The sequence below is a fragment of the Elephas maximus genome, chromosome 8, assembly GCF_024166365.1.
Source record: "Elephas maximus indicus isolate mEleMax1 chromosome 8, mEleMax1 primary haplotype, whole genome shotgun sequence".
Taxonomy (NCBI): Eukaryota; Metazoa; Chordata; class Mammalia; order Proboscidea; family Elephantidae; genus Elephas; species Elephas maximus.
Window position 1 is genome coordinate 7009288 of NC_064826.1, and position 27962 is coordinate 7037249.

At 56.5% G+C, this 27962-nt stretch overlaps 2 protein-coding genes across 2 annotated transcripts in view; one reads left to right on the plus strand and one right to left on the minus strand.

The window, feature by feature from the left end:
- LOC126082133 (transient receptor potential cation channel subfamily V member 6-like) overlaps positions 1-8712 on the plus strand; it is a 26674-nt gene extending 17962 nt beyond the window's left edge. The window contains exons 6-19 of the mRNA XM_049894581.1: positions 2193-2290; positions 2547-2669; positions 2984-3121; positions 3303-3401; positions 3482-3660; positions 4128-4274; positions 4378-4590; positions 4842-4928; positions 5025-5101; positions 5305-5470; positions 5891-5957; positions 6323-6591; positions 7832-7938; positions 8183-8712. Of these exons, the coding sequence (XP_049750538.1) occupies positions 2193-2290; positions 2547-2669; positions 2984-3121; positions 3303-3401; positions 3482-3660; positions 4128-4274; positions 4378-4590; positions 4842-4928; positions 5025-5101; positions 5305-5470; positions 5891-5957; positions 6323-6591; positions 7832-7938; positions 8183-8468 (2056 nt within the window). The 3' untranslated portion in view covers positions 8469-8712. The remainder of the gene's footprint in view (positions 1-2192; positions 2291-2546; positions 2670-2983; positions 3122-3302; positions 3402-3481; positions 3661-4127; positions 4275-4377; positions 4591-4841; positions 4929-5024; positions 5102-5304; positions 5471-5890; positions 5958-6322; positions 6592-7831; positions 7939-8182) is intronic.
- On the minus strand, positions 8686-26175 carry EPHB6 (EPH receptor B6). The gene is made up of 18 exons (XM_049894096.1): positions 25972-26175; positions 19666-19772; positions 16736-16911; positions 16410-16474; positions 15412-16159; positions 14554-14709; positions 13939-14286; positions 13346-13470; positions 13053-13215; positions 12582-12696; positions 12275-12327; positions 12007-12126; positions 11656-11903; positions 10653-10826; positions 9952-10101; positions 9547-9740; positions 9269-9424; positions 8686-9197 (listed from the first exon to the last, which is right to left on the minus strand). Exons 3-18 carry the CDS (start codon positions 16812-16814, stop codon positions 9089-9091), a joined length of 3003 nt encoding a protein of 1000 aa, XP_049750053.1. The 5' UTR covers positions 16815-16911; positions 19666-19772; positions 25972-26175; the 3' UTR covers positions 8686-9088.
- Positions 26176-27962: the final 1787 nt, after the last annotated feature.

A 27962-nucleotide genomic window follows, 5' to 3' on the forward strand; every position in this document is an offset into this window, starting at 1 on the left:
GGCCATGGGGCTTTGTATGCTGGGATGGCTGCAGTTGTGTCTGCCATTTGGGAAAGTTATCATGGTGGATGGTGGCTGGAGGCAGGTGGGATGTCGGGAAGCTCTTTAGCCTGCTCTCAGGCTAGAGAATGAGGTCGACGATTGGTGAGAGTGGGTAGCGGTAAGGGGTCAGGATCCAGTGGAGAGAGAAGGTTAAAAGTTGAGGGCAGGGCCTGGAGCTGGCCTGTGGGTGAGGGGAGCCCATCTACTGATGAGGAGACACAGGAGCTCACGCCATCCCACCTGCCCCAGCCTGGGAGGATTCGGTCCCACCTGTGGCTTTTGTAAGTCACATGGTTTGCACTCTGTGGATAAGTAGGCTTACTTCACTCTCTCCCATAGAAAGACCAAGCAGCTCTGGGCTGAGAAAAAAATTAAATAAGTTCCCATGTGTCTTAGTAGGAGCTCTGGGGCACAATGGTTAAGCACTCAGCTAGTAACCAAAAGGTTGGTGGTTCCAACCCATCAGCAGCTCTGCGGGAGAAAGACCTGGCAATCTGTTCCCATAAAGAGTACAGCCTAGAAAACCTTACAGGGCAGTTCCACTCTGTCACATGGGATCGCTATGAGTTGGAACTGACTCGATGGCACACAACAAAAACATGTGTCTTAGTTGCTGATTTTTAAAAAGGCTTTCCTTTCAGGGTAAGAATGAAACTCAAGAGATGATTTTGGGGGTCTGAGAAGATAGCTTTGCCTAAGGAAGAGAGAAGCAGATAAGAGGTAGGAAGCGCTAGAATCTGACTTAAAAACAACAACAAAAAAAACCCAAGCCTGCTGCCATCGAGTCGATTCCAACTGATAGTGACCCTATAGGACAGAGTAGAACTGCCCCATCAGGTTTCCCAGGCTGCAATCTTTATTGGAGCAGACTGCTGCATCTCTCTCCTGCAGAGCAGCTAGGTGGGTTTGAACTGCCAACCTTTGAGTTAGCAACTGAGTGCTTAACCACTGTACCACCAGGGCTCCTTGGAATCTGACTTAGGGACCCGAAAAAAAAGGATCCCCACAGTCTACATTGGATAGGCTGAAGGAGGGTCCAAGGGCAGGATCGGCCATCCTTACCCACGAGCCAGATGACGGGGCCTCTGAATCATCCTCTGGCTCCTCGGCTCCATCTCTGCTGGTCACAGCGTTGCCTTCATGGTGCAAACAGACAGAATAAAAGAGATTTGGAGGCCCTACAGGCAGCAGTTGGGGCCTGAGGGGACACTGCTTCCAGACTTTCACAAGCGCCAGCAGAAGGTGCAAACCCCAGAGCTGGCCCCTGACTCACTCATTGCCACAGGGGCCACGTGTGGGGGCCGCACATGGGCCACATACTGCTCAAGCAGAGCTTCTCAAATGTCATCATTCACAAGATTCCGCCAGGACCTCGTTAAACTGTTAGCAGATTCAGATTCCCTGGGTCAGAGGCGTGGCCTGAGAGCCTGTGCATCTTATACATTGTCATGTGATGCTGACGGTCCAGGGTAGCAGGGTGGTGGAGATTAGGTTGTGAGAAGAAAGATGTGAGCGACAAAGAGAAAGTGGAGGGAGGGAAGGGGACAGAGAGACCTGGAGCCAGGCTTTCTCTCCTGGAGCATGGTTGCTGCCTCGTGGGAGAGCCCTGAAGATGCTACTACAGAGTAGGGGACCACGTGCCCTGCTAAGAAGGTCAGGGAGGCAGAACCTCAGTGGGGGAAACCTGTCACCTTCCACCTGTGTGCTTCCTGCACAAATCCAAGGGGAAGCCCTGGCACCTCCAGCCCACACACCAGGTGATCAGGTGGACAGAACAAGCCTCACCTGAAGGGCGTCTCTGGTACCTAGTGGGGCTAGCCCTCCAGAGTTAACAGGCCTGAGGTGGATGAGGGTGTCAGTGGACTCCCTTCCCACTTCTGCCCTCCATGTCCTGAGTGCAGATGACACCCCAGACACTCAGCTCCCAGCACCCAGAAGACAGACACCAGGCACCGAGGTCTCCCACCCAAGCCAAGTAGACAGAATGCTGGTTTGGGTGAATTAAATGTGCAGGGGAAAGAGGCCACACCGTCCTCCAATGGATGGCCCCACCTCCAGCACCAGAGGATGTATCTGTAGTGATGGCCGGAGCCACACCCTTCGATGGACAGCCGGCACTCACTGCTCCCCATCGCATCCCGCCCCCACAGGATCTGGGAGTCCCCACTCCTTCTAGCTGCCAAGAAGAATGATGTCCAGGCACTGACCAAGCTGCTCAAGTATGAGGCCTGCGAGCTGAACCAACGGGGTGAGGGCAGTGGAGGTGGTGGAGCCCTGAAGATGCTGCTACAGGGTGGGGAAACCATGTGCCCTGCCGAGGTCGGGGAGGCAGAGCATCAGTGGGGGAAACCTGTCACCTTCCGCCTACTTGGCCAGCCACCTGGGCCAGGGCTGCATGGGGGCCCAGGATGGCATGGGGGGCCTGGGGCCATATAGAAGCCTATGTCTGCCCTGTCCCCTCCCCCGGCCCAGAAGCCACAGCCTCTCCCCTCTGTCCCCTCCAGGAGCCCTGGGGGAAACAGCGCTGCACGTGGCCGCCCTCTATGACAACCTGGAGGTCGCTCTGCTGCTGATGGAGGCAGCCCCAGAGCTGGTCCGGGAGCCCATGGTGTCGGAGCTGTATGAGGGTGAGGCTGAGCCCAGGGGAGGAAAGGGCCGGCTGCATGCTAGAGGACTGGGCATTTGAAGTCGTCCCTGCTTGGGTGTTTGGAGAACCCAAGTGGGAATCCGAGCCCCCTGTTCTTTCCTCCCTTCCGTCTCCATCTTCCTGTTATTGGAGACTCAGGTCAGCAAGGCACCTGACCCCGACATGTCTGGTGGGAATGGAACAGGCAGGCTTTCAGACCCCAGGCACCCTGCCATCTGTTCCTGGGACGTGGGCCAGGAGCAGACAGGGTAAGGACCCCACGGGGACCAGCCCTCTGATGCTCTCTCTGGCCAGGCCAGACTGCACTGCACATCGCCATCGTGAACCAGAACGTGAACTTGGCACGAGCCCTGCTCGCTCACGGGGCCAGCGTCTCTGCGAGGGCCACAGGGGTGGCTTTCCGCCGAAGCTCCCGCAACCTCATCTACTTTGGTGAGACTCGGGGGAGCTGGGGTGGGGGCAGGAGGAAGGGGTGAAGAAGGGGGTGGAGAAAGGTGCCAGGCAGATACATTGTCCCTGCTCTGGTTCTCTCCACAAGGGTCCCCAAGCTGAGATGTGGGGGCAGTCACTGGGGACTGCCCCTCACTCTCCACTCATGGCCTCTCTCCCCCAGGGGAGCACCCACTGTCCTTTGCTGCCTGCGTGGGCAGCGAGGAGCTCGTGCGGCTGCTCATTGAGCACGGAGCAGACGTCCGTGCCCAGGACACCCTGGGTAAGAGGGGCTAGGCCCCGCGGGTGTAGGGGCCACACTGGGCCTGGGTGTGGCGGCCATGTGACACTCTGTCCCCCCAGGAAACACCGTGCTGCACATCCTCACTCTCCAGCCCAACAAGACCTTTGCCTGCCAGATGTACAACCTACTGCTCTCCTTCGACGGCCGTGGGGGGGACCCCCTGCAGTCCTTGGACCTCGTGCCCAACCACCAGGGCCTCACTCCCTTCAAGCTGGCGGGAATGGAGGGCAACACCGTGGTGAGGACACCCACCCTGGGGCTACCTAGCACCCTCCCCCACATGCTGGTCCTCAGGGGGTTCCAAGGGCTCATACTCCCTGCCTTTTGGCCCCCAGCCAGAGTAAGACCCTTTCTCATCTCCCACCACTCTGGTACCCTGCTGTCCGGCTATCCCCCATCTCTCCTGCTTTTGCTCCCCAGGGTCTTGGGGGCTTGTAGCATCTGGACTCCTCCCTGGGATTGTCTGTAATCCACCCACAGAGCCTCTGAGCTCCATTAACCAAGCTCTGGAGGGGGCACGGGGTCAGGAGAGGGGTCTGGGGGTCAGTGTGCATGTGGTCCTTGTGCCCACCCACGTCTGTGATCATGGAGAAGCGCAGCCGCCCACTCCAGCAGTCTTGGCCCCGCAGAGCTGCCCCACCACACCTGGCGACCGTCCCTCAAGAAGGTGTCAGTCCCTCCTGACTCCTCTCTGCCCCACCCCAGATGTTCCAGCACCTGATGCAGCGGCGGAAGCACATCCAGTGGACCTACGGGCCGCTGACTTCCACCCTGTACGACCTCACGGAGATCGACTCCTGGGGAGAGGAGCAGTCCCTGCTGGAGCTCATTGTCACCACCAAGAAGCGGGAGGTGTGGGCAGCAGGCACTGGGCAGGGGCCAATGGGAAGGGGCATCAGGCAGGGCAGCCGGTGCGGGCTGGCAGATCTTTGAGCTGCCCCCTCTGTCCTTGCAGGCACGCCAGATACTGGACCTGACACCTGTGAAGGAGCTGGTGAGCCTCAAGTGGAGGCGGTACGGGCGGCCATACTTCTACTTGCTGGGCGCCATCTACCTGCTCTACATCATCTGTTTCACCATGTGCTGTGTCTACCGCCCCCTCAAGCCCAGGACCAGCAACCGCACGAGTCCCCGAGACAATGGCCTCCTTCAGCAAAAGCTGCTCCAGGTGAGTCCTCGGAGCCCTTTCTCAGACATGAGGCAGGCCCCTGCCGGTACCCCATATCACTCCCTTCCCCCATTCTCAAATGCATGGTCACCAACCACAAGTTCCCACACACATAAACACACTCACTTGTCCTCCAAGGACAGGCCTGGAAAGAGCCCCACCTGACAGTGAGTCAGCCTGGGCAGGGAGTCCCTGAGTCCTGCCTGACTTCAGGTGATGCCTGAGTACTCTGACCATCCCTACCCCCACAGGAGGCCTATGTGACCCCCAAGGATAGCGTCCGCCTGATGGGGGAGCTGGTGACTATACTTGGAGCCCTGATCATCCTGCTCCTGGAGGTGAGGTGTGGGCAGAGTCCAGGTGAGGCCATCTGCCTGGGCACCCACTTGAGCTCCATCTACAAGTGTCTTTGCATTTCCCTGGCCTCTCCCCAGATCCCGGACATCTTCAGGGTTGGGGTCACTCGCTTCTTTGGACATACCTCCCTCGGGGGGCCATTCCATATCCTCATGTGAGTCTCCTTCCTCCCCCCACCCTTTCCCTCACCTGGGCTCCAGTTTCCTTTCCTGGAGCACCTTCACCCCAAGGCTCCTTTCCAGAGACGTGTGTGAGACCCTGTGTGTGGTGTGGAGGCTGAACTGGAGTGTGCAGGAACAGTTATCTCATTGCTGCTGGTGCCCAGGATAACCCAGCCCTCCTCTTGCCCTTCCCCAGTGTCACCTACGCCTGCATGGTGCTGGTCATCGTGGTCATGCGGCTCACCAATACCAACGGGGAGGTGATTCCCATGTCCTTCGCCCTGGTGCTGGGCTGGTGCAACGTCATGTATTTTGCCCGAGGATTCCAGATGATAGGCCCCTTCACCATCATGATCCAGAAGGTCCGTGCCTCCCCCAGTTGTCCCCTGTCAGCTGCAGAACTGCCCTGCTGGAGAAAGGTCCTAGAGCAGGGCTCAGAAATATGTCCTATGAAGGGCCACAAAGTAACTGTTTTAGGCTTTGTGAGCAGTGTATGGTCCCTTCTTTTTCTCCTTCTCCTTCTTTTCCTTTTTCTTCTCCTCCTTCTCTTTATTCTCCTTCTCTTCCCCCTCCTTTTTTTCCCACAGCCCTTACAAAATGTAAGAGCCATTTTTTGTTCAAGAGCTATAAGAAAGTGTCCAGGTAGATTTGGCCTGCAGGCTCTGGTTTGCCACTCCCTCTCCTAGATGGCAGAGCTGTAAGACTTGTGGGTTAGACTGTCAGAGGCCGGAGGTGGTGACTGCTGAGGATGTGTGTGGCAATGCTCTCCCTCTACCCTCTAGATGATCTTTGGAGACCTGATGCGCTTCTGCTGGCTCATGGCTGTGGTCATCCTGGGCTTTGCCTCAGGTAAGTCATCTGCCCAGGTGGGGCCATGGGAGGGGGAGGCTGGGAAGCTACAGTGCATAGGATGCCTCTGGGTATGCTCAGGGAAAGGTGGGAAGTAAGGCAGAGGGCAGAGTACAGTGTCTAAAGATGGGATGCTGGACCCCAAGGGAAGGGAGATTGGGAGTGCTAGGGAGAGGTGGCTCTTGGTATCAGGCGAGCCTTGTAAAAAAAATAAGGGAACAGAAGAACACCGCATATGAGCATCGGAGGTCTGGGATGACGATATTGGTGATGAGGGGAGCAAGACTGAGAAGGCCCCCAAGAGATGGTGTAGGCTAGACACAGTGCAGTTGCTATGGTAACCTTCAAGCCCTTGGGTGGGGCAGCCTTCTATATCGTCTTCCAGACCGAGGACCCCCACGAGCTGGGCCATTTCTACAACTACCCCATGGCTCTATTCAGTACCTTCGAGCTCTTCCTCACTGTCATCGATGGCCCTGCCAACTACGACGTGGACCTGCCCTTCATGTTCTGCATCACCTATGCTGCTTTCGCCATCATCGCGACACTGCTCATGCTCAACCTCCTCATCGCCATGATGGGCGACACTCACTGGCGGGTGGCCCATGAGCGGGACGAGCTCTGGAGGGCCCAGGTGAGCCCCCTGGGGGCTGGGAAGGCTACTGCAGGCCACCACTGCTGCCACGGAGTGGACCTAGCTCAGAAAGAAGCTGGTCTTTTATCCCCCATGTTTGCATGGTTATTGCAAAGATCACAAAATACAGCAACATTTGAAAGAAAATTGGATTAGCAATACCACCAAGCAATACTGGAATACAAATACCAGTTGCGGTCGAAGCAACTCTGAGTCACAGCCACCCCATGTGTGTCAGAGTAGAGCTCTGCGCCACAGGGTTTTCAATGACTGATTTTCTCTGAAGTAGATAGCTAGGCCTTTCTTCCAAGGTGCCCTCTAGGTGGACTCAAATTTCCAACCTTTAGGTTAGCAGCCAAGTGTGCTAACCATTTGCACCATTTGGAGACTCCAATACTGGAGTAGCTGAAAAGAATTCCGCACAATTTTCTCGACAATTAGCTAAGAAAAAATGAAAGCCTCAGTCTTCTAGAATAATCAACAAGAAAAAGAAGCTAACAGTGGCTAAAATGGCATTCAGTAAACTTCATTACAGAATAAAAACGTGAGTATCAAGTCTTGACAATATTTAAGTCTGTAAAATTTGACCCAGAAAAATCAGACTTGTTAAAAATGATGCCACAAAAAATTTCCTATTGTAGCAGAAGCTATCTTCAGTCACGTCATCGTGATGGGAACAAAAGACTGCTAAATGATTCCAACCCTCGTTATGAAATATTCTTAGAAAGGAATTTATCACAGTAAAAATGATAATCCCAGTAAAAGCAAAATGGAAATTCTAAAAATTGGAAGCCATTTAACTGTGCTGTGTAGAAAGCCAAATAAAAGAAATTGGCTAAACAGAGTTTGGTCAGGAAACTATTTTCTCCGTGAAAACTGCTTGCTCTCTGTAGATTTCTAAACAGAATGCTTATCTTTTTAAGTGGCCCGTGTTTGTCGGGTCAAAATATCCCGTATCCTTGAGAACTCCTCCGTCACTGGTTCATTCTCATGTGCTTTCCTCGGGAGCAAGGTTTGTCAACTCCTGAAGCAGCAGCCTGGCATCCCCACGATGTCCGTCACTGGGCGAAAGCTGTGAGGCCCACGTCATACCGGCTCCCACCCAGAGAAGAGGGTCAGCAGATTAGGGGTTGCTAACCACCCCTGGGAGCCAGGAGCTCTAGTGCCCCCCCACCCCCGCTTCTTCTCATTTCTCTGCTGCACCCAGCCTCCCTCTGACTTCCCCTCTGGCCCCTTCCAGGTCGTGGACACTACAGTGATGCTAGAGCGGAAGTTGCCTCGATGCCTGTGGCCTCGGTCTGGAATCTGTGGGCGCGAGTATGGGCTGGGGGACCACTGGTACCTTCGGTGAGTGACATGTGGGGTTGGGGGTTCTGTGTGCCTTGTCCCTCTGCTCAGGCCACCCTCTGCCCCCAGGGGCCCTATGGGGGCCTGTGCCCACCCCACATTGAGGGCTGAGCTGCTGCTAAGGGACAGGCCAGTGGTGTGGTGGCCCTTTGCCAACATCAACTGCTGAGGACAGGAGGCTGGGGTGGGGTGGGGACAGGGGCCAGTCCTAGGGGACTGGCCTTCAAGGCCTCGTGCTCTGCAGGGTGGAGGACAGGCAGGACCTCAACCGGCAGCGTGTGCAGCGCTATGCGCAGGCCTTCCAAAACCTGGACAACGACAACCTGGACGGCAACTCGGTGCAGAAGCTGCGGCTTGGCCAAACCTTCGGCCAGCACCTGCCTGTCCCCACGCCCTCGGTGTCTCGGAGCACCTCCCGGAGCAGCACCAACTGGGAGAGGCTGCGGCAAGGGGCCTTGCGGAGGGAGCTGCGGGGTGTGGTCAACAAGGGGCTGGAGGTGGACCAGGACAGTTGGGAGTACCAGATCTAAGCGCCTGCCTGCCTCCTGGGGGCAGAGAAAACTGGAGTCTGCCCGGGGCCAGGGGCGGGGGAGCGAATGAGCCTGAGGATGCAGCAGACGGCCCGTGCTCCAGGCCTCCGGTGCCCTTGCTCGGGGCGGGAGGGAACCAAGGAGGATCCAGGTGCACCCAGCACAGCTGGCCCAAGGTGGGCACTAGCCTGCTGCCGCCCTCCCCTCCCCTAGGACCACTGCACTATCGAGCAAGCACTTTAAGGACAGGTGCGCTGTCTCAAGCCCGGCCCCATCTCTGCCTGATAAGTGGGAGGGGACCACCCTCCCCATGGTGCTCTAGACAGTAGGGGGCACTGGGCTGTGGACAGGTGTGTTAGGGAGACAGGTGTCACTCTGGACGGGGTAAAGTCAGGGGCAGTCTTGCCCCTCCACCTTCCAATAAAGTCATGCCTGCTCCCGCCCGGCCCCTCATCCATCTCTGCACCCCCTCGCCACACTTGCAGACTGAGGCTGCCACACTGCTAACTTGCAAAATCCCTTCTTTCCCTTTAATGCGGGGCAGGGGGTCAGAGGGCGGGGGGCAGTGTCCGTAGAGACGGGCTCTGTGCATGGAAGCCATGGCAGGGACTGGCCAGTTCTCAGACCTCCACGGCACCCGGCGGCCGCAAATGCTGCTGCAGGAGCTGGACATTGTGCAGGAGTTTCTTCTGGTGGCCGGCCAGTGTGACGCCCAGGGCAGGCAGGTCCCTGAGAGAGGAATCCCATCAAGCCTGGGCCACACACCCCACGCCCGGCCGGGGGAACCCCACCCTGCTTACTCGAGGCTGAGCTGGGCCACGTCGCTGAAGGAGCAGAGCCCCAGCCTGGCGAAGTTGTCCTGGTAGCACTCAAGTCCAATGGCCGAGAGCCAGGCATGGGGGGAGTCCAGGGAGAAGAAGTCCAGAGCCACAGGATCCAGAAGAGCCTGGGAAGGTCTGGGGGCAGAGGGGCCAAGTCATGGTCCCCTCTCCATCCCAGCCAGCCCCCTCCTCTGTTTTCGCTTTCATCTGCCTCCTCGGCCCCTGGCACCTCCAGGCTGCAGCTCCATACTCCTCACCTGTCCCGGGGGCCCCCGCCAGCCTGCAGAGTGTCTGGCTTGCGGATCATCTTGTCCAGCGCAGCCACCAGCTGGTCGAAGTGGGGTCGCTGGGCACGGTCCTTCTGCCAGGTGTCCAGCATAAGCAGATGCAGCCCAGGAGGACAGCCTGGGGGTGGAGGCAGCCGGAACTCCTGCTCTACTGCATTTAGTACCTGGGGTCAGATGAGGATATAGGGGTGGGAAAGCAGTGCAAATAGTGAGGAACGGGCCGTCAGGCGGGGGTAGGCAGCGCTGGGTGGAATGTGAGGTTGGAGCAGGAATAGGACCAGCATGGACTAGTAGAGCCACCAGGTCATAGAACATGCGTGGGGCTGTAGAAGGTATGCCTGTGGAAGTGGGCCAGCGGGGCCAGCGGGAGCTCACCTCCTGGTCGCTCATGTCCCAGTAGGGCCGCTCTCCATAGCTCATCACCTCCCACATCACAATCCCAAAGCTCCAGACGTCACTGAATGTGGTGTGTTTTCCGTGTGCAATGACCTCAGGGGCCGCCCAGCGGAGCATGCAGCCTGGGCCCTGCAAGAGGGGACGGGAAGGGCGATAGCTACACGAGTGGTAGCCGCACCTACCACATAATGCGATGCTGGCTCGATTCATGATCCCGTTAATCCCCTCACACCCCTGGGGTGGACAAGACCAGTGCCACCTTACGGACTCAGTGGCCAAAAAACCAAAAACCAAACCAGTTGCCGTCGAGTTGATCCCGACTCACAGCAATCCTACAGGACAGAGCAGAACTGCCCCACAGGGTTTCCAGGGAGCACCTGGTACATTCAAACTGTCAATCTTTCGGTTAGCAGCTGTAGCTCTTAACCACTACACCACCAGAGTTTCCACGCAGTGGCCAGGCATAGAGAAATACAATCTTATCTGAGGTCACAGCTCAAGAGTGGGGTATTCAGGGTCTGCCCGGAGTCTACTCTTGACCTGCATCCTAGGGGGCTCCCTTCCTTTCTCAAATCTCTGAGCCACTACCCTCCTCAGTAGGGAGCCTCTGCCCCTTCAACAGACACTATGGCCTCACCACACCCTATCTACCTGAAGGACCGACCCCTCTGTGCCCTCACCTGAGGAGCATGGCCAAGGCGTGCCACCTTGCATACCAGATGGCTGTTGACCAGCACACTGTGAGCAGATAGAGCGCGGTGCACGAAGGCAAAGCTGGCCAAGTGCTGCAGGGCTGCAGCCACACCCCGCTGCATGGCCACCAGCTGCAGGCTGCTGAACTGGCCTTCCCGCTGCTGTGGGAGGGGGCAAGGTCAGCATGGTGGGGGAGCGGTATGGCACACAAGGGGACACACAAGGGTATGGGGGGGCGGGGAAACAGAGTGTAGACATGGGAGAAGCAGAGTGTGGGCATGGGGGGGAAGCAGAGCATGGGTATGGGTGGAAGCAGGGGGTGGGTAGGGGAGGAAGCAGAGGGTGGGCATGGGGAGGGCAAGCAGAGCATGGCTATGGGGGGAAGCAGAGCGTGGGTATGGGGGGAAGCAGAGGGTGGGCATGGAAGGGAAGCAGCATGGCTATAGGGGGGAAGCAGAGCATGGGTATGGGGGGAAGCAGAGGGTGGGTATGGGGGAAGCAGAGGGTGGGTATGGGGAAGGGAAGCAGAAGGTGGGTATAGGGGGAAGCAGAGGGTGAGCATGGGGGGAAGAAGAGAGTGGAGACAGAGGGTGGGTATGGGGAGGAAGCAGAGGGTGGGCATGGGGGGGAAGCAGAGGGTGGGTATGGGGGGAAGCAGAGGGTAGGTATGGCGGGAAGCAGAGGGTGGGTATGGGGGGAAGCAGAGGGTGGGTATACGGGGAAGAAGAGGGTGGGTATGGGGGGAAGAAGAGGGTGGAGGCAGAGGGTGGGTATGGGGGGGAAGCAGAGCATGGGCATGGGGGGAAGCAGAAGGTGGGTGTAGGGGGAAGCAAAGTGTGGTTATAGGGGGAAACAGAGTGTGGGCATGGGGGGCGGAAGCAGAGAATGGACAGGATGGGAGGGGCGACAGTCTGGGTCTTGGCATCCTGGGAGTGTGTAGGACCCCACCCCTCCTGGCCCCAAGCCCCCTTCTGGCCCCAGCCCACTGACCCTGAGGAAGCTGTCCAGGGGGCCCAGCTCCATGAGCTCAGTCAGCACCATGAGCGGCCGACTCCGGGTGACCACGCCCTCCAGCCGCAGGATGTTGGGATGCTGGAACTGACCCAGCACAGCTGCCCGGCCCAGGAAGGCCATCTGCAGGCTCTCGGGACCCCCGGCCCACAGGGCCTGGATAGCCACAGCCTGCTCCCGCCGGCCCCGGGGCTGCAGCCGGCCCCGGCGCACCTCTCCAAAGGAGCCTGGAGAACAGGGGTGGTGGGAGGGCGGCCAGGGGGGCCCACTGGCTCATGGGGTCGCACCATGCTAGGGGGCCCAGCCACCCCAGGCCCCTTCCTGCAGTACCTGCACCGATAATCTCCTCCAGCTTGATGTACGCAGGGTCCACCTCCCGGGCAAGCTCCCGGATGGCCTGGCAGGGGTCTTCATATGTGGAGGGGTCAATGTAATACTTCACCCCGAGCCCTGTGGGGTGGCGACATGGTGTGAGGGGGAGGCAAGGACACCAGACAGGCCCGTGACTTCCAGAGGATAGGGCCAGCCAAGGACCTGCCTCATCCTGGAGGAGCTGGCCCTGCTCACGGTACCTCCCCACTCCCTGCCCCGCCCCCACCTGGGCTGCTATGCTGCTGCAGTCGTTCTGTGTAGCCTGTCCCACGCTGCTTCCTGGGGGACAGAGCAGACTTCAGGAAGGACACTCACTCACATCTCCCCTGCTGCCCCCACAGAAGGCTCCAGCCCCCATCTGTGGAGGAGCCTGGGTCCCTCCTTCCCATCACCGAGTGGGCCTGAGGGAGGAGCTGGGGGTAGGAGAGGGCTTTGTCCGGGGGAGTTCTTCAGGGATTTGGTGGGGGGTGGTTTCCTTCAGTGGGTTCCAGGCTGCAGAGGGAGGGTGCAGGATGGCGGGCCAGGGGCCTCACCTCCGGAAGACAAGGGCCAACACCGAGATGGCCCCCAGCAGGAGGAAAGCCAAGGCCCCCAGGACGGAGCCCACCACCAGGGAGAACCTCTCGGGGAGCTGGGCGGACAGCACACCTGAGGAGAGGGCCGACCGGGTCACAGGTGGGCCACAGGTGGGCCAGGCCTCTCTTACACACACACACACACACACACACACACACACACACACACACACACACACAGGGTCACAGGTGGGTGGGCCTCACACACACAGGTAGATGCTAGCCCGGCTGCTCAGCCCCACTGAGCTCCGTGCCCAGAGAACCTTGGGCTGCAGGAGGCTGAGTTACTGTAAGACCTGGGCATTCGCGGGCCTGTCCCCAGGCCCCTTGCCTCCCTCTGAGCCAGGCTTCCCCTCACCCAGAGGCTCCCTGCACCCAGAGATCTCGCCCTTCACTCGCAGGCTCCCCTCACCCATAGGCATCCCTTACCTAGAGGCAGCGTCTGGAAGTAGGCCTTTCCACCGTAAGGGCCGTGTCCGGCGGCGGTGCGGGCGCGCACCTGGAAGCCGTAGACGTGGCCGGGGCTCAGCTGCGTCACCGTGGCAGTGTTGGTCTCGCTGGTCAGAGTGAAGGAGTGGGACTCATCTTCGGCCTGGGGGGACAGCCACTTACTCGGCCCCATCCCGCCCTCCGCCCCACTGCTCTCACGCCAAGGCCCCAAAGGCACCGGGCCAGGGCGCTCCCATGTCACATCCCCTGGGTCCAACCTCGGCCCCGAGCACCTGGTCATAGTAGCGGAGCTGGTAGTCCAGGATGTCCCCGTTGGCCTGCTCGGGCTGCGGCCAGGACACGGTGATGCTATCGGAAGCTCGGCTCACCTGGTGCACCACAGGGACTGCAGAGGGGACTGCAGCAGCGGCACCCTCAGGGGGCATGGAGGGGAGGGGCCTCCGGAGGTGGACGGAATTAAGGAGGGGTGGGGCCTTCGGAGGTGGGCGGAATTAAGGAGGGGTGGGGCCTTCGGAGGTGGTTGGGACAAAGGAGGGGCGCGGCCTCATGAGGGTTGAGTCCTCAGTAAACGGCAGAGGGCAGAGCACAGTAGGGGCAGGTGCACAGGAGATGAGGGAACACAGGTGGGTGGAGCCTCAGGAGATGGGCGGAGCGAGGAGAGGCGGGGGCAGAGACGAGCGGAGCTAGGAGGGGAGGGGCCTCTGGAGATGGGCGGGGCCTCCAGAGACTGGCAGTGGTGCAGGAGGGGAGGGGGCTCTGGAATGCAGGGGCGGGGCCACAGGCAATGGGCGGGCTAGTGAGGGGCGGGGACTCCGGAGGGCCTGGTGGCGTTCTGTCGGGTGGTCGCTGGGTGTGCTGGGCTCACCTTCATGGCTGGTGCTGACGTTGATGGTAGCGGTGGGCGGAGGATCAGGGCTGAGTTCAGACACGCCGTTGACCGCCTGCACCTCCAGAATGTAGGGCACGTGCGCCCGGAGGCCTCCGACCAGCACTCGGCTCTCAGTCAGGCCCCTCTGGCGGGGGTCGAAGTACACCTCGTCCCTGCAACGGCGACAGGCGCCCCCGTCGGGCTCCCGGGGGCCGGGGCACTCCTTGCACACGACGTTGAAGAGCAGGTCCCCGCGGCCCCCCAGCTCCAAGGGCAGGCGCCAGTGCAGCATGAGTGCGGAGCCCTGAACCTCGAACCAGAGTTCGCGGGGCGCCGAGGGGGGACCTGGGGGGCCAGGGAGGCGCGAGTCGTGAAGTTATGGAAGGCAGGAAGGCAGGCAGTGGGGAGGGTGGTGGTCCAGCGGGTAGGGCCAAAAGCAGCGGCTGTCGTGGTAGGGGGGAGATTAGGAGGCTGCAGTGGGAGGCAGGGAGGGAGGGGGGCAGATAGTGGAGGGATAATGGACAGGAGAGAAGAGAAGCCACTCCCCTCAAAGACCAGCCCCACTCCCAGGCTCCATCCTGTCCCTGGGTCCTTGGGGTGGAGGGGGCTCACCGGTGCAGGGGGCCTCTGGGGGGTCGGAGCCGGCCCGGTAGAAGCCCAGGAGGCAGGGGCACACGGGTGCCGCAGGGTCCGGGGCGTGGCTGCGGGGAGGGCACCGAGAGCAGGGCCCGTTCCCTGTAGAGGACTTATAGGATCCCGTGGGGCAGGCTGGGGTGGGGGGTATGAGACAGCAGGCGTCACGCGCAAGCCTTCACCCCCTGAACCCCTAACGCCCCTTCACAGCCTTGTTCCAGGGCCTGCCTCTATCTTCTTGTCATCATCCCACCGTCTTCCCTCTTCCCCGTTTCCTACCCTCAGGCAGGGATTACTTCTTTAAATCGACTCCATGAAATTGTATTTCCACGGAAGGAAAAAGTGACGTGGCTACAGGCAGGCTGAGACCCCGGCCAGTGGCCTCGGCTAGTCTGCACAGGCCCCCAGTGGATGCCTCCTGTTGCCTCCTACTGGGCCCAACGCCCCACCGCCTTCCCATACCTGCATCCTGGTCGCTGCTCTGGGACCAACTCTGCCCAGATAGGCTGCAGAGGGGGCAAAGGCCCCCATCCCAAGACAGCCCAGGAGTTTAACTCCTTTTGACCTCTCTCCCTTCTCTAGCCTGCAGCCCTAGGACCCCCGGCAATTGCTGTTGAAGGTTCCAGGAAATTCCAGAAGTTGGAGATGAGTGGATGAGAGCAATTTTGTGAGCTTTATGCAATAAAATTGGAAAAAACAAACAAAAACAAAATAGGAAAATTGAGCCCTTTCCTAAGATAGCTTGCTTCTGGCCTTTTGGGGACAAAACGGCGTTTGGGGTGCCCAGGAAGGAGCCCGGAGTTGGGGGGACGGAAGCTCAAGATCAGTGGGTCTCACCTTGGCAGGCCTTGTCCCCGTGGGCAGGCTGGTGTCCCGGCTGGCAGCGGCAGCCACCCACGGCCACCATCCACTTGCCCTCCCCGTTGCAGTGCAACCTGGGGGGACTGCCCCCTGCCTGGCCCCCCATTCCATCCTCCTCTGGCTCTGCATGGGCCACACAGGTGCCCATGGCGGCCACCAGGGAGGCGCCCCCAGCCCCGCTGGCCTGTGTCTCAGGAAACGAGGCAAGAGAGTGAAGTGTGGCCGGGCAGGCGTAGGAGAAGAGCCGGACGGCCACCAGGGCCAGGCAGGCCCCGGTGTCCTGGAAGGCCACGTAGAAGCCGCGCTGTGTGAGCGGTCCGAAGCTGCGCTCCTTGACGTTGAGCTGCAGCCCCGCGCGCGGCCCCACAGCCCAAGCCGAGGAGGCAGCGGCCGCGGGGAAGCTCTCATCCGCTGCGATAGTGTCCACCTTTGTCCAGTGCTGGCGGTGCCAGGACGCGGCGGCTGCGGGGCCGTCTGGGCGGTCGGCCTGGCGGTAGTAGAGGGTGAAAGTCTCTCGGCAGGCTCCGCCGCCGCCCACAGCCAGGCTGGCGCAGGCGCGCACCGAGAAGTGCAGACGGACGTGCACACGGTGCGCTCCGCGCCGCTCCACGAAGTGCGTCTGCAGCCAGTTGTCCTGCCCGGAGCCTGCAGCCCGTGCCACGTGGCAAGCCTCGAAGGTGCGGGTCAGGCGCCGCTGGTCGTCCAGGACACTCACCTCGTCCCACTGCGAGAGGGGGCCAGGGGCTCATGAGCTGTGGGGGCTTGCGGAGCATGGGCGCATGTGTATATGTCTGCGTGTGTGCATGGGGCACAGCTCGTCCACTGTGGGGCAGGAGGCTAATGACATGTGAGCAGTGAGGACATGTTCTGGTCCTCGGAGAGAGGGAATCTTGTCCCATCATTTCCACCCAGGAGCCCTTCCAAACCCTCCCCCCAGGGGGCAACGTAGGAAGGGGCAATGGGGCGGCACTCACCCCACCTGGCGGGTAGGTGAGCCAGCCAATCTCCGACGTCTCCCCCGTGGTGTCCAGCAATACCTCTGCTCCGAGAGAAGCGGGGCCGGTGGTGGCCAAGCCTCAGCCAGCAGGGCCATTCCCACCCCACCATGGTGGGAGAAGCAAAGACTGCTCCTCCCTGTCCTACTGCTCTCCATGCCTGAAGGCGCGCTGCTGCCTGCTGCTGCCTTTCCTGAAAAGCCTGAGGCAGCCCTGGTCCCCTCCCCACCTTCCCTTCTTTGGCCCTGTCCACTCTTCTCTACCTGTCCCCACCTGCCCTGCATCCCCTCTCCCCTTCCTCTCACCTTCCAGGGCCAGAGCCGAGGACACCAGGGCCAGGACCCACAGGCTGCACACCATGCCCGCCGCCCCCTCAGTAGCCATGGGGCATCTTCAGGGCTCCCACCATCGCCCTGGCCACCACCTGGTCCCAGGCAGGGCTGATGCTTCTGCCAGGCTGAGGGCAGCCCACGCTTGCCTCCTAGCAAGACACAGGAGATGGAGGAGCAAGGAAGGGGGTGCTGTGTGATGGTTAATGTTCTGTGTCAACTTGGCTAGATCATGATTCTCAGTATTATGTAATTATCCTCCATTTTGTGAGCTGATATAAGGGAATTTCCTTGGGCCCACAGTCTGCATCCAATATATATGGATTTTCTGGCAAAGCTCGCTCTCTCTCAATCCTGCATCTGTCTCATCATCATCTGACCCGCAGTTCTTGGGCTATGAGCCAGCAACCTGCTGCCTGACCTGCTTTGTAATTCACCAGCTCCCGTAGCCCCGTGAGCCAGCAGACTGCCGTCTGACCTGACGATTTTGGGTTCATCAGCCCCTGCAACCACATGAGTCAGAAGAAGCTTCCCAGCCTTAACAACTGTGCGAGCCATTTCTTTGAAATAAATTTTTCTCTCTCTGTTTATATATATATATATATATATATATATATATATATATACACACACTTCACCGGTTTTACTTCTCTAGAGAATCCAGCCTAAGACAGGATGCACTTCTTACAAACAGTCCTGGCTCCTAACGCCTGATGCTGTGGCTTCTCTTAGCACCTTCACTGCCCTGCACCCCCCATGGCCTGAAAGCTGGGGGAGAGGAGCCGACTGACTTCCTGAGTCCCTGCAGACTGGACCCCCTGGAAGGTCATAGGCCAGGCCGCTCACTCCCACTCCCTGAAGAGCCCTGCCTCTGTGCTTCATTTCCTCACAGGCATAGGGCAGCTCTGGATCAAGTTCACCCTTTCATCTGTGAGGAGTCATTTGAGCTCTCTTGCTTCATTTGACTCCTACAGTCATGTGGTATTGAAACTCAGAAGATTCCCCTATTAAATGCAGCCGCATACGACACTGCTGCTTCCTTGTGGGCACATGAGTTTTCCCCTTCTCCTTCCTCCCCCAGTGGCCCCACCCCCCCAAAACCTGAATACTACAGACATTTCCAAGGGGCAGTGAGGCAGAAGGAAACAACACAGAAAGATGGCTGTGGGGCAGAATTGAGGGGAGGGGGTTCTACGACAGATGCAAAGAAAACCTGGAGTGAAGACTCTGGGCTGATAAGTGCAAGGATGCACAGGGATGATGCTCCATGGGCGGGCGCACAGTGAGAACAAAGTCCTCTCCCCCAGGGGCATGGAATCCACGCATGGCTTAAACCGATGAAAAGGTGCTTCTAGTCCACTAACAATTGAAGGATGGCCTATTGAAATAGCCACAGTGTGCTTCTTTTACCTGGGACACTGCTGGCACTCCATGCTGGAGAGGGGATGGGGACTGACCTCACTTGCTTGTACTGTGCTATAAGCACAGACCAGCCTTCCTCTAAGAGGTGGAGGACAACATTTGTCTAGTAGCATTCCTTTTAAGAATGCGTCTGTTATGGATTGAATTGTGTTCCCTAAAAATGTGTGTCAACTTGGCTAGGCCATGATTCCCAGTATTCTGTGGTTGTCCTCCATTTTGTAATCTGACTTAATTATCCCACATGTTGTAAATCCTAACCTCTGTGATGTTAATAAGGCAGAATTGGAGGCAGTTATGTTAATGAGGCAGGACATGATCTAAAGAATTTGGTACCAGGAGTGGGGTGCTGCTCCAACAGATACCTACAATGGAAGTGGTTTTGAAAGTGTGAATGGGTAGAGGCTGGAAGAGTTTTAAGGTATCTAATAGTAAAAGCCTAGATTGCCTTGAAGAGACTGTTGGTGGAATTATGGACATCAAAGATAACTCTGGTGAGGACTCAGAAGGAAGTGAGCGGAACTGTAACACCAGAGACGGCACAGACAACGAGAAGCAGCACTAGATAACTAAGACAGTGTCCTTCAGCTGCGTATCCTCGTGTCAGTTTAGAAAGATGTTCGCACAAGGACATTCACTGCAGAATAGTTTGTGAGGGAAAAGACGGCAAACTAATAGCCCACCAAGAGTGAGATGGTTACAAATCAGGGCACGTCCTTAAACAGGAGCATGGGGCTCCTGTTGATATGCCGAGAGGACAATTATTTCCAAGTGAAAGTAGCAGGATCCAGACAGTGTATAGCAGGATCCCAGGTGTTAACTTAATAGGGTATATATTTAAAAAAAAAAGCTGCCATGAAGTTAATTCTGACTCAGGTCAATCCCATGTGTGCAGAATAGAACTGTGCTCCACAGGGTTTTCATGGCTGTGACCTTTTGGAAGCAGACCATCAGGCTTTTCTTCTGAGGTGCCTCTGGGTGGATTTGAACCTCCAACCTCTCAACTAGCAGTTGAACACTTAACCTTTTGTGCCACTAGGGACTCCTGATACACACACACACAAATATGTGTATTCACACATGCATAAATACATCCGTATGTACTTCTGTTTCATAGAAACTTTCTGGGAGGATATACAAAAAGCTGAGAAGAAAAGCAGAGGAAGGAGATGGGGGTTAGTTTAAGGCAAACTTAACTTTTACAGTATTCTTTGTAATGTTTGTACTTTCAAAATCTTGCATCTATATTATCTTTTCAATTTAATCATTAATTAAAATTTCTTTTAAAACTATAGATAATAACTGTTCAGTAAAATGAATCAAAATAGTATTCACGCCTCAAAATCATTTCTTGGGACTATGCTAGAAGCTGCCCTCTTTTGTGAAACGTCCCTGAGCCCTTTGAGGGCTTGCCAGCACAGCTCAGGAGCACATGAACAGAAGGGAGGGTCGCCTCCAGGGTCAAGGCAAAGGCAGAGGGTCAGTACCTCCTTGGCTTGTCGATCTAGAAATTGGTGATAATCTCTCTTTCCTCAGGACTGAGCCTCCAAGGTCTGTGAATTGCGTGTCCAAGACCAGTAGAATCCATTTCTTTCTGTTGAAAAGAAAAACAGAAGGCATGGTGCCTTGGTTGCTCAGAAGACACAGGACCGAACTGGGGGAAAATGAAACAAATTGGAAGGGAAGTCTGAACCTGTGCCCACCTGGACATCGTATGTGGCCTTGAGACCCACAGTGGTATTGGAGACTACACAGGTCATGGTGAAACTGAAATCAAACTTTATTTACCTTTGGTAACTATGAAAATCATAATTTGATTCCTACTAATCTAATTGACTCTCTGAGTTGGAACCTATTCAATAGCACACAACGACAACAGTCTAATTTTTTTTTTTTTTTCCCTGATAATGCTGGCTGTACATAAAATGAACCTTTCGGTATCATCTGTGCAGTGATCATGGTGAGAACACCATCGTACACAGCTGTGGGCTGATGTGTAGCGAGCAAATTCACCTTCCATGGGGAATTCAATTTACAACATATGGAGGTGTGGACGGAGCAGGTCTACATGGCAATGACTCCTAAGAAACAGAGGTTATGTGCAAATACTTTCCCAAATGCTTCTAGAACCATCCACAGATTAAACACACGCTTCAAAGAAGAACAAGGAGTTCCTGGCTGGCACAAAGGGTTCAGCACTCAGCTACTAACAGAAACGCTGGAGGTTCAAACCCACCCAGAGGCTCTTCGGAAGACAGGGCTGGCGATCTACTTCTGAAAGGTCCCAACCCTGGAAACCCTGAGGAACAGTTCTACTCTGACACACGTGGGGTCACCATGAGTCGGGATCAACTCAATGGCAGCTAGTTTTGTTTTGTTTCAAAGAAGGACAGGGAGATTGTGAAGTTAAAAAGCACACCTAGTTCTTAACTCCCAGAACACTGGCATCAGCAAAAAAAAAAAAAAAATCTGTTGCCATTGCGTCAACTCTGACTCGTGGTGACCCCATGTGACAGAGTAGAACTGTTCTATAGGGTTTTCTTGGCAATAATCTTTACAGAAGCAGATCACCAGGGCTTTCTGGGTGTGTTCAAACTGCCAACCTTTAGGTTAGTAGATGAGCACAAACCATTCGCACTATCCAGGGACCTGGCACCATCACCGAGGACTGTTTCATGGACAAAACAAACAAACAAACAAAAAAGTTTATTATTCATAATCATATTAATCATAGTTGCTATGATTCTGACTCTTAGCAACCCTATAAGACAGGGTAGAACAGCCCCATAGAGTTTCCAAGGCTGTAATCTTTACAGACGCAGACTGCCACATCTTTCTCCAAGGAGCGGTTGGTGAGTTTGAACCGACAACCTCTCGGTTGGCAGCTGAGCACTTAACCAGTATGCCACTAGGGCTCCTGTTTAATGGATATCCTGACATAATTCAGGTTGTAGGCCACATCCCCTAACCTCTGAATGGCTTCATATGAAGACACACTTGACGCCAGGAAAGAGCAGGCCCGATTCTGTCCAGAGGCAGCTAGTCTCTAGGAACGCTGGTGTCAAGAATGGAGAATGCCAGCAGAAAGCCCCTAAATGATGAAGGATATGATGCCATGTGCCCAGCAGACATCCTTTAAAATAACCTTTTTCAGTCCGAACGTGGACAAATTCCAGCTTTGCGAAGAAGAAGCTACAGACGTGGTGTCTTCCCACACCTCTAACTAGACCTACGGCTGTGGAGAAGGAATAGTGAACATTTTAGTAACATCTCAATAATTTTTTTTTTTTTTTTGGCCAGACAACAAAGCAGGAGAAAAGATGTACTACAGAGAATATCAGCTGTACAATATGGAAAATTCTAGAAGAGGATGAATGGCAGGGGATTTGCTCTGATGACCCACAATGCAAGTAGCGCAGTTACTCGTGGCTGCGATGGGGCGTGCATTTCAATGACGGCGTGAAGCTGGCCTCTCTCCAGATTCAGGACAGAGCAAAAGCAGTTATGAAACACGCTCAAGCCACTTGGCTTATGTCTTCAAGCAGAACCAGACAGAAAAGAATAAAATGGAGACATTGCATGTGGGTCACCACTTGATTAATTTTTTGAGATTTTACGAAAAATAAAGATATTCATTAAAAAGAACTGGTCGGGGAATCTTAAAAGTATCCAGATGTGCTCTTTTGATGTTCGATGAGGACCTCTTTTAGATTCAGAAAATTGGAGGGCAGAAGAAAATTGTTGCTGAGTCAGGCTAAGAAGTTAAGTCAGTTCTTGCTTATCAAACAACCCAAAGAGATTCATAGATTCATTCAAGTCTTTCCTGTTTCTCTCCAAAAAAAAAAAAAATTATATACATATATCTAGTATATATCTATCTATATCTATATAAATATAATCTGAGATCATCTCTATTGCAAGAATAAAAATAAAGGAGAAAACTTTGTTAAGGTATGGAAAGAATTGCTGTCAACTAAGTCATCTGCTGCAGCTTCTTCTGAAGCAGGTTTCAAACGCAGAAATTTCAGTGACAAGATCGTGGCTACATCACATGCCCAGAATACTAAACCAGCAGGACTTAGAACCTGATTTTCAAAGGTGCTCTCAATGGTGGCAGGTAGAGCATTTTTCCGACTGGATCCAGAAGAGCAGGCTGGGAGCAGCCCAGCACATCCCTGGAGGAGGGAGAGGCGTCTGCCTGGCCCGGCCCTGCTCCCCTTCCTCCCAGCCTGCCTGAGGCTCCTCTACCTGCTGCAGCTCAGGAAGGGAATGGGTCAGTGGTTAGAAATTCCCCCACTCAGAGAAGCACAGGAAACTTAGCACAATCAGGAGAACATTCAAATTTCAGATGTGCAGAGGATTTTAAAGACATGAAGCACTAGACGCGGCAGAAATGTGGATGGAAAAATGATAGCTCAAAAAATGGGACTGATTAGGCAAAGTTTCATGTAGCAAAAATTGCATTCTATGACTTCCTAAAGGAGCCCTGGTGACGCACGGTGAAGTGCTTGGCTGTGAACCAGAAGGCTGGTGGTTTCAGCCCACCCGCAGCTCAGCAGGAAGAAGACCCGGTGATCTGCTTCCCTGGAGATGACAGCCTAGAAAACCCTAAGAAGCAGCTCCACTCCATCACATGGAATCAACTCCACAGCCCCGGGCAACAACACGTGACTTCCTACCTTTTTCTCGGCCTCTTTTTCTGGACATGTCATTTTCTATCTTTTTAATACAGTTGGGCGCTAGATCCACAAACCTGACATGTGTCTTTGGTTTACAAAAATATGACGGTTTCTTAGACATCAGAGTTTGCTTTCAGAAACTGGCAAAAACGAGATTTTAGAATCTTTAAATCTCAGTTCACAAATTCCATTATTTATTAAAAAAGAAAGGTTACAAGCAAATGAGTAAATCCGTAAGACTTTTTTTAAAAATTAACTGTGCTCAAATTAAAGTGTGAAATATGATGCTTTTATGAACAAGTCAAGCTTATTTAACATTGTTTATGCACCTCAATTAACAAAGTAAATTAAAAAAAATTAAACAGTTTATAAGCCAAGTAAGGAGCCCTGGTGGTGCAGTGGTTAAGCATTTGGCTGCTAACCAAAAGGTTGGCAGCTCGAATCCACCAGCCACTCCTTGGAAACTCTGTGGGGCAGTTCCACTCTGTCCTATAGGGTCCCTGTGAGTCAGAACTGACTCAGTGGCAGTGGGTTTGGGTTTTGTCTTTCCCGAAGCCGAGGAAGGTGTTGCAGTAGAAACACTGGAGCACTACAAGTGGCCGCTGTAGGAGGTAGATGAGTGGGGAGATTATTACCTGTGTCTTACACATATTTGAATTGTTTTTCTCCTTATAACCAGCATACCTTATTTTTAAAACTAAAACAAAACCTCATAAAGTCTAAACACATAAAGAAAAATATTTGTAAAACCTACACAAGTATAGCAGATATTTGCACTTTACCCTCCACCTCTCTCCCCTCTGAGAGAAAAGCCAAGACAGAGCGGCACAGGGGCTGGGAGTGACGGGGGAGATAATGGCAGCAATCAAAGCAAAACAACTTTCCTCCCCGCCTTCCTTTAGGTTTCTCTCCCAAGAAAGTCAAATTGCTCCCCCCCCCCATAACATTATCCTTCCCTCATAAGGTGTAAATCAGTGGCCTGGGACTAGGAACGGAGAGGGGACAAAGGGGTGGCACAGTCACAGCATATCGCCAGGACCACCCCCACAAAGTGGACGCAGCCCCAAACCCCAAACCCTGAACCCTGGGGGTGAAGCTGCTCAGTGAGTCCAAGGGAGAGGGCTCCCTGAGGGCAAAGGGCCAGTGCAGGCCTAGGGGGTGGTGGGCTGGTCCTCACACCTGTTACCGGGGGTCAATGTGGGCAGGTCAGCACCAGGCCCTGTCCGTCCTGCTCTGCAGCTGTTGACCACCCAGGAAATTCTAGTGTAATCCTTGCTTGTAGTGCCGCAGCCTCTGCCCTTTAATCTCCACAGAGCAGCCCTGGCCCTCCGGCTGGCCTCTGGCCCTAAAAACTTTCCTCCAGCCTCTGCAGAGGCATCCCAGGTCCACAGGGAGGAGGCGGTGTCCCTGGCCTAGTGCTTCCGGGAGGCTCTGCTGTCCCCTGCTACCCTGGTTGGAGAGGCCAATCGGAGGATTACCAGGCAGAGGGCAGCCCTGCATCCCTGGAGACTTCTAGCCCAGGAATGTCCCCCAGAGCACGCAGACAGTGACACTTGCATCACCTCCGTCTGGCCTCTGTGGGGGTGTTGAGATGCAGACGGTGTCTGATCTGGCTGGGCACTGACCCAGGCCACTGTCACTCCGGGGGAGAGCACAGGGGAGGGCATGGGGCCCTGAGTCATGGGCATGGGAGAGAGTAAGTGAAAACCTGGTGGAGAGCTGGTCTGCACCGGCATGTGAAGGGACAGATGCCGTGTGCTAGGAGGGGTGAGTGTTTGTGTGTGTGCTTGTGGGGGTGTGCATGTGTGTATATGTGCATGTGCAACTGTGTGAGGGCAAACAACCAGCACGGGTTCAGGAGTGGTCTTCATGCTAGCACCTGGGACTCTTCTCCAGCCCCACCTCACCCCTGCTCTACCCTACCATCTGTGGGCTCTTTGGAGGATGCTGGGCTAGAAAAGAAAGCACTGCTGGAAGCAGAGAAGGGGAAAGCTGGGGCCGTCCAAACCCTGCACACACATCTTTTTCTTCACTGCACCCTCAGTGGGGGCAGAGTGGGCGTGGGGCCCAGGCCCAGGCCTGGAGAAGGTTGTGGCCAGCAGAGCAGCTGCCCTAGAGGAGGGGTGGCCCTACCCACCCATGCTTGCCCACTCTGCTCCCAGCATTTGGGGTCACAAGGGTCACTGCTAGCCATTATCTTGCCCCCTGAGTAAACCAACAGACTACAAAGGAGCCCTCCTCCCCAAGCCAGCAGTGGGCACACAGAAACCACTACTCTAACCTTCCTGCCCTGAAAGAGACAAGTGCTCCTGCTGAGCAGCTCCCAGCACCCCATGACTTGGGACGTTGTTCCCCTGGACTGCCAAAGGCTCTGTCCCCTCTGTCCCTCAGCTCAGAAGCAGCATCCCCTCTTCCAGAGCCAGCCAAGTTCCCCGGGTGGAGGGCCTGGGCCAGCCGGTGGGGAACAGGCCTGGCCGCTTCTCTCCCGGGCCCTGCCAGGGACATTACAACATCGCGGTGCTGGGCCCAGGCCAGCTCCCCGGGGATGGGAGGGAGAGGGTGCAGGCAGCCAGGCGGGGGGTGGGGTGGGGTGGGGGCAGGCAGGGCGAGCACCCAGGTGTAAAGAGGGAGCGGAGCCGGCGGTCGGCTTCAGTTGGAACTTAGGGGTTGAAGCTGGGCAGCATCGCGGAGCCTTCCTCCCACCTACAAGGTTTCATGTGGTGATGGGGTGGCGGGGGCAGGATATGCCGTGGGAGCTGGGACTAGGAGAGGGTCCGCCTCCCTGCTCCTCTCTCTCAGCCACACGGAGTCCCAGGGATGGCGATCGTTTTCAGAACCCTGGGCCCCCGTCTCCGCGAGGATCCCTAAACCTGGACCACCAAGCCAGAGCCAGAAGGGGGCCTCCGGGAACAGCGTGGGGTGTCCTAGCAGCAAGCGGGTGTTAATGACCGCCGGCCCGGGGGGGGGGGGCAGGGAGCAAGCTGGCCCGTTTCGCATCTGGGGGCGCCGGAGATCAGAGAAGCCTGTCTGCAGGGCCCCTTTATTTCCGCAAACCCTCGTCCCTCGGTCCCCAGGCACTCTGCCCCCCAAACACCGCCTGCGGCCCAGGCTCACCTTCCCGTCGGCCGCCGGCTCACAGGTCGATGCCCCCGGCCCGCGGTGCAGCGGGACCCTGCGGCCGCGCTGCTCTGATTCCCGCGGACCTGCAGCGGGAGGGGCCGCTCCGGAGGCGGGCGCGGGGGTCCTGCCGGGCCCGCTTGGCAGCCGGCGTCCCCGAGTCGAGGGCTGGTCCCGCCGCCGTGCGCGCTGGACGGCGGCTAGAGCTGGCGCAGCCCGGCCCGCCCCCTCGTCCCCTCCCCGCGCGCCCCGCCCCTCGCGCCCCTCCCAGCCCGCCCCCCTCCCCCTTCTCACCGCAGCCCGCCCCCGCGTCCCCGGCCCCGCCCCATCCGCCCCGCCCCCGCCCCGCCCCTCCCAACCTGGCCCACCCCGCGCGCCCCTTTTAGCCAGGCTCGCTCCCTCCCACCCTCCCCAGCACGGCCCGCCCCCCGTGTCCCCTCCCTGGCCTCTCCGCGCTCAGCCCACCCTCCCAACCCCTAGCGGATCGGCCCGCCCCCTCTCAGCCCAGCCCACCATCCCGACCCCTTATGCCCTCCCGGCGCGCCCCCTCCCAGCCCAGCCGGCATCTTCATCTCTCAGCCCCCCTTCCGCCCTCCGGGCCACGGCAGCGGGGGCGCTGACCCGGGTCTCGCCCGGGCCCCTTCGAGTCGGGGAGGGGCCGGCCCCCCTGCAGTCTGGGCGAGGCGGTGTCCGGGAGGGGTGCCCGGGGAGGGCGGTGCAGTGGCTCTGCTGGGACCCCCCCTCTCACCCCCCTTCCTCTGTAACTCCGGGAACTAAACCGCGGGGCGCCTGCCCAGGTTCGCTCTAAGAGGGGTGAGAGCGGAGGATGAGAGAAAGAAAACGACGAACCGAGAAGCCTTGGGTGCTGGCAGCGAGGGACAGGCGTCCGGGGGGCTCCGAGCGAGGGGTTCTGTCCCGGCCTGGAGCTCAGCTGCGGTTTGTGTTCCTGCATCTCGGTCCACGTTGGGACTTCGGGCTGGAACCTCTCCCTGCACCCTCCCCCAGGGACGCGGAGTGTGGCTGGGGGGGAGTCAAGGTGTCGAGCAGGTTCGTGGGCAAGTCACGGCGCCTCCTGTGCCCTCCCCCGGCCCGAGAGGAGAGGCGGGAAGGTGCGTTCAGGGGTGCCTTGGAGGAGGTGAGAATTGGAGGGCGTCCTGGGAACCTGTGTACGCCCATCCTCACCTCCCCTCTGAGCGAGGCAGGATTGGGGTCTATTGTCTGGCCCTACAGCGCCTCGCGCGCCTTCCCACGAAGTGTGACTACCACCTGCCGGCTTGCTCCAGGAACACAGGCGCCGGGGCCCTTTGCTCCGGACCCTGTCATCCCTGAATCTCCCGGTCCCACCTTATCCTTCCTTAGTTTATTTGAGACATATGTATTCCAGCATTTGCTGCGAACGGGCAGATCAGAACTGGTAGCCAGGGCGCATTCAAAAACAACGGAATTGTGAAAGGTGTCTGAGCCAACCAGCACAGTAAACCCAAACAATGAGGCTCCTGAGGCACCTGGCAGAGACAAACGGGCTGTAATGAATTGACTTAATGAGTGACGTCAGGGAAGATAAATCTACAGAACTAGTCCCTGCTAAGCCAGGGGGTTGTTGTTAATATCCGAAGTCAATTAATAAGCCTAACGATTTTGAACGATTCTGCATTTGGACACCATTAATAAGTTCCTTTGCACTGGGGATTGGCCGGCTCTAGCCTTGTTTCTTTCCCTTGCTCTGAAACTCAGCGGTAGATTTCCCCATCAGTCATCTCCAAGGCCTTCAAAGACTTCTGTGAAGAAATCCGACTTACCTTGTATGTAGCGTTACATAACTCGTGATCCAAATATGTTAACACAGTTGATTGCCAGAAAGCTCTGGGTATGTTGGAAACTTAAACAAAAAAAAAAGCATGTAATTAAATTCCGTTAAAATAAAAGTATTGACAAAACCAAAGCATAGAAGTTACTTTATAAAACCCAGAAATTCCAGTAGTAATTTG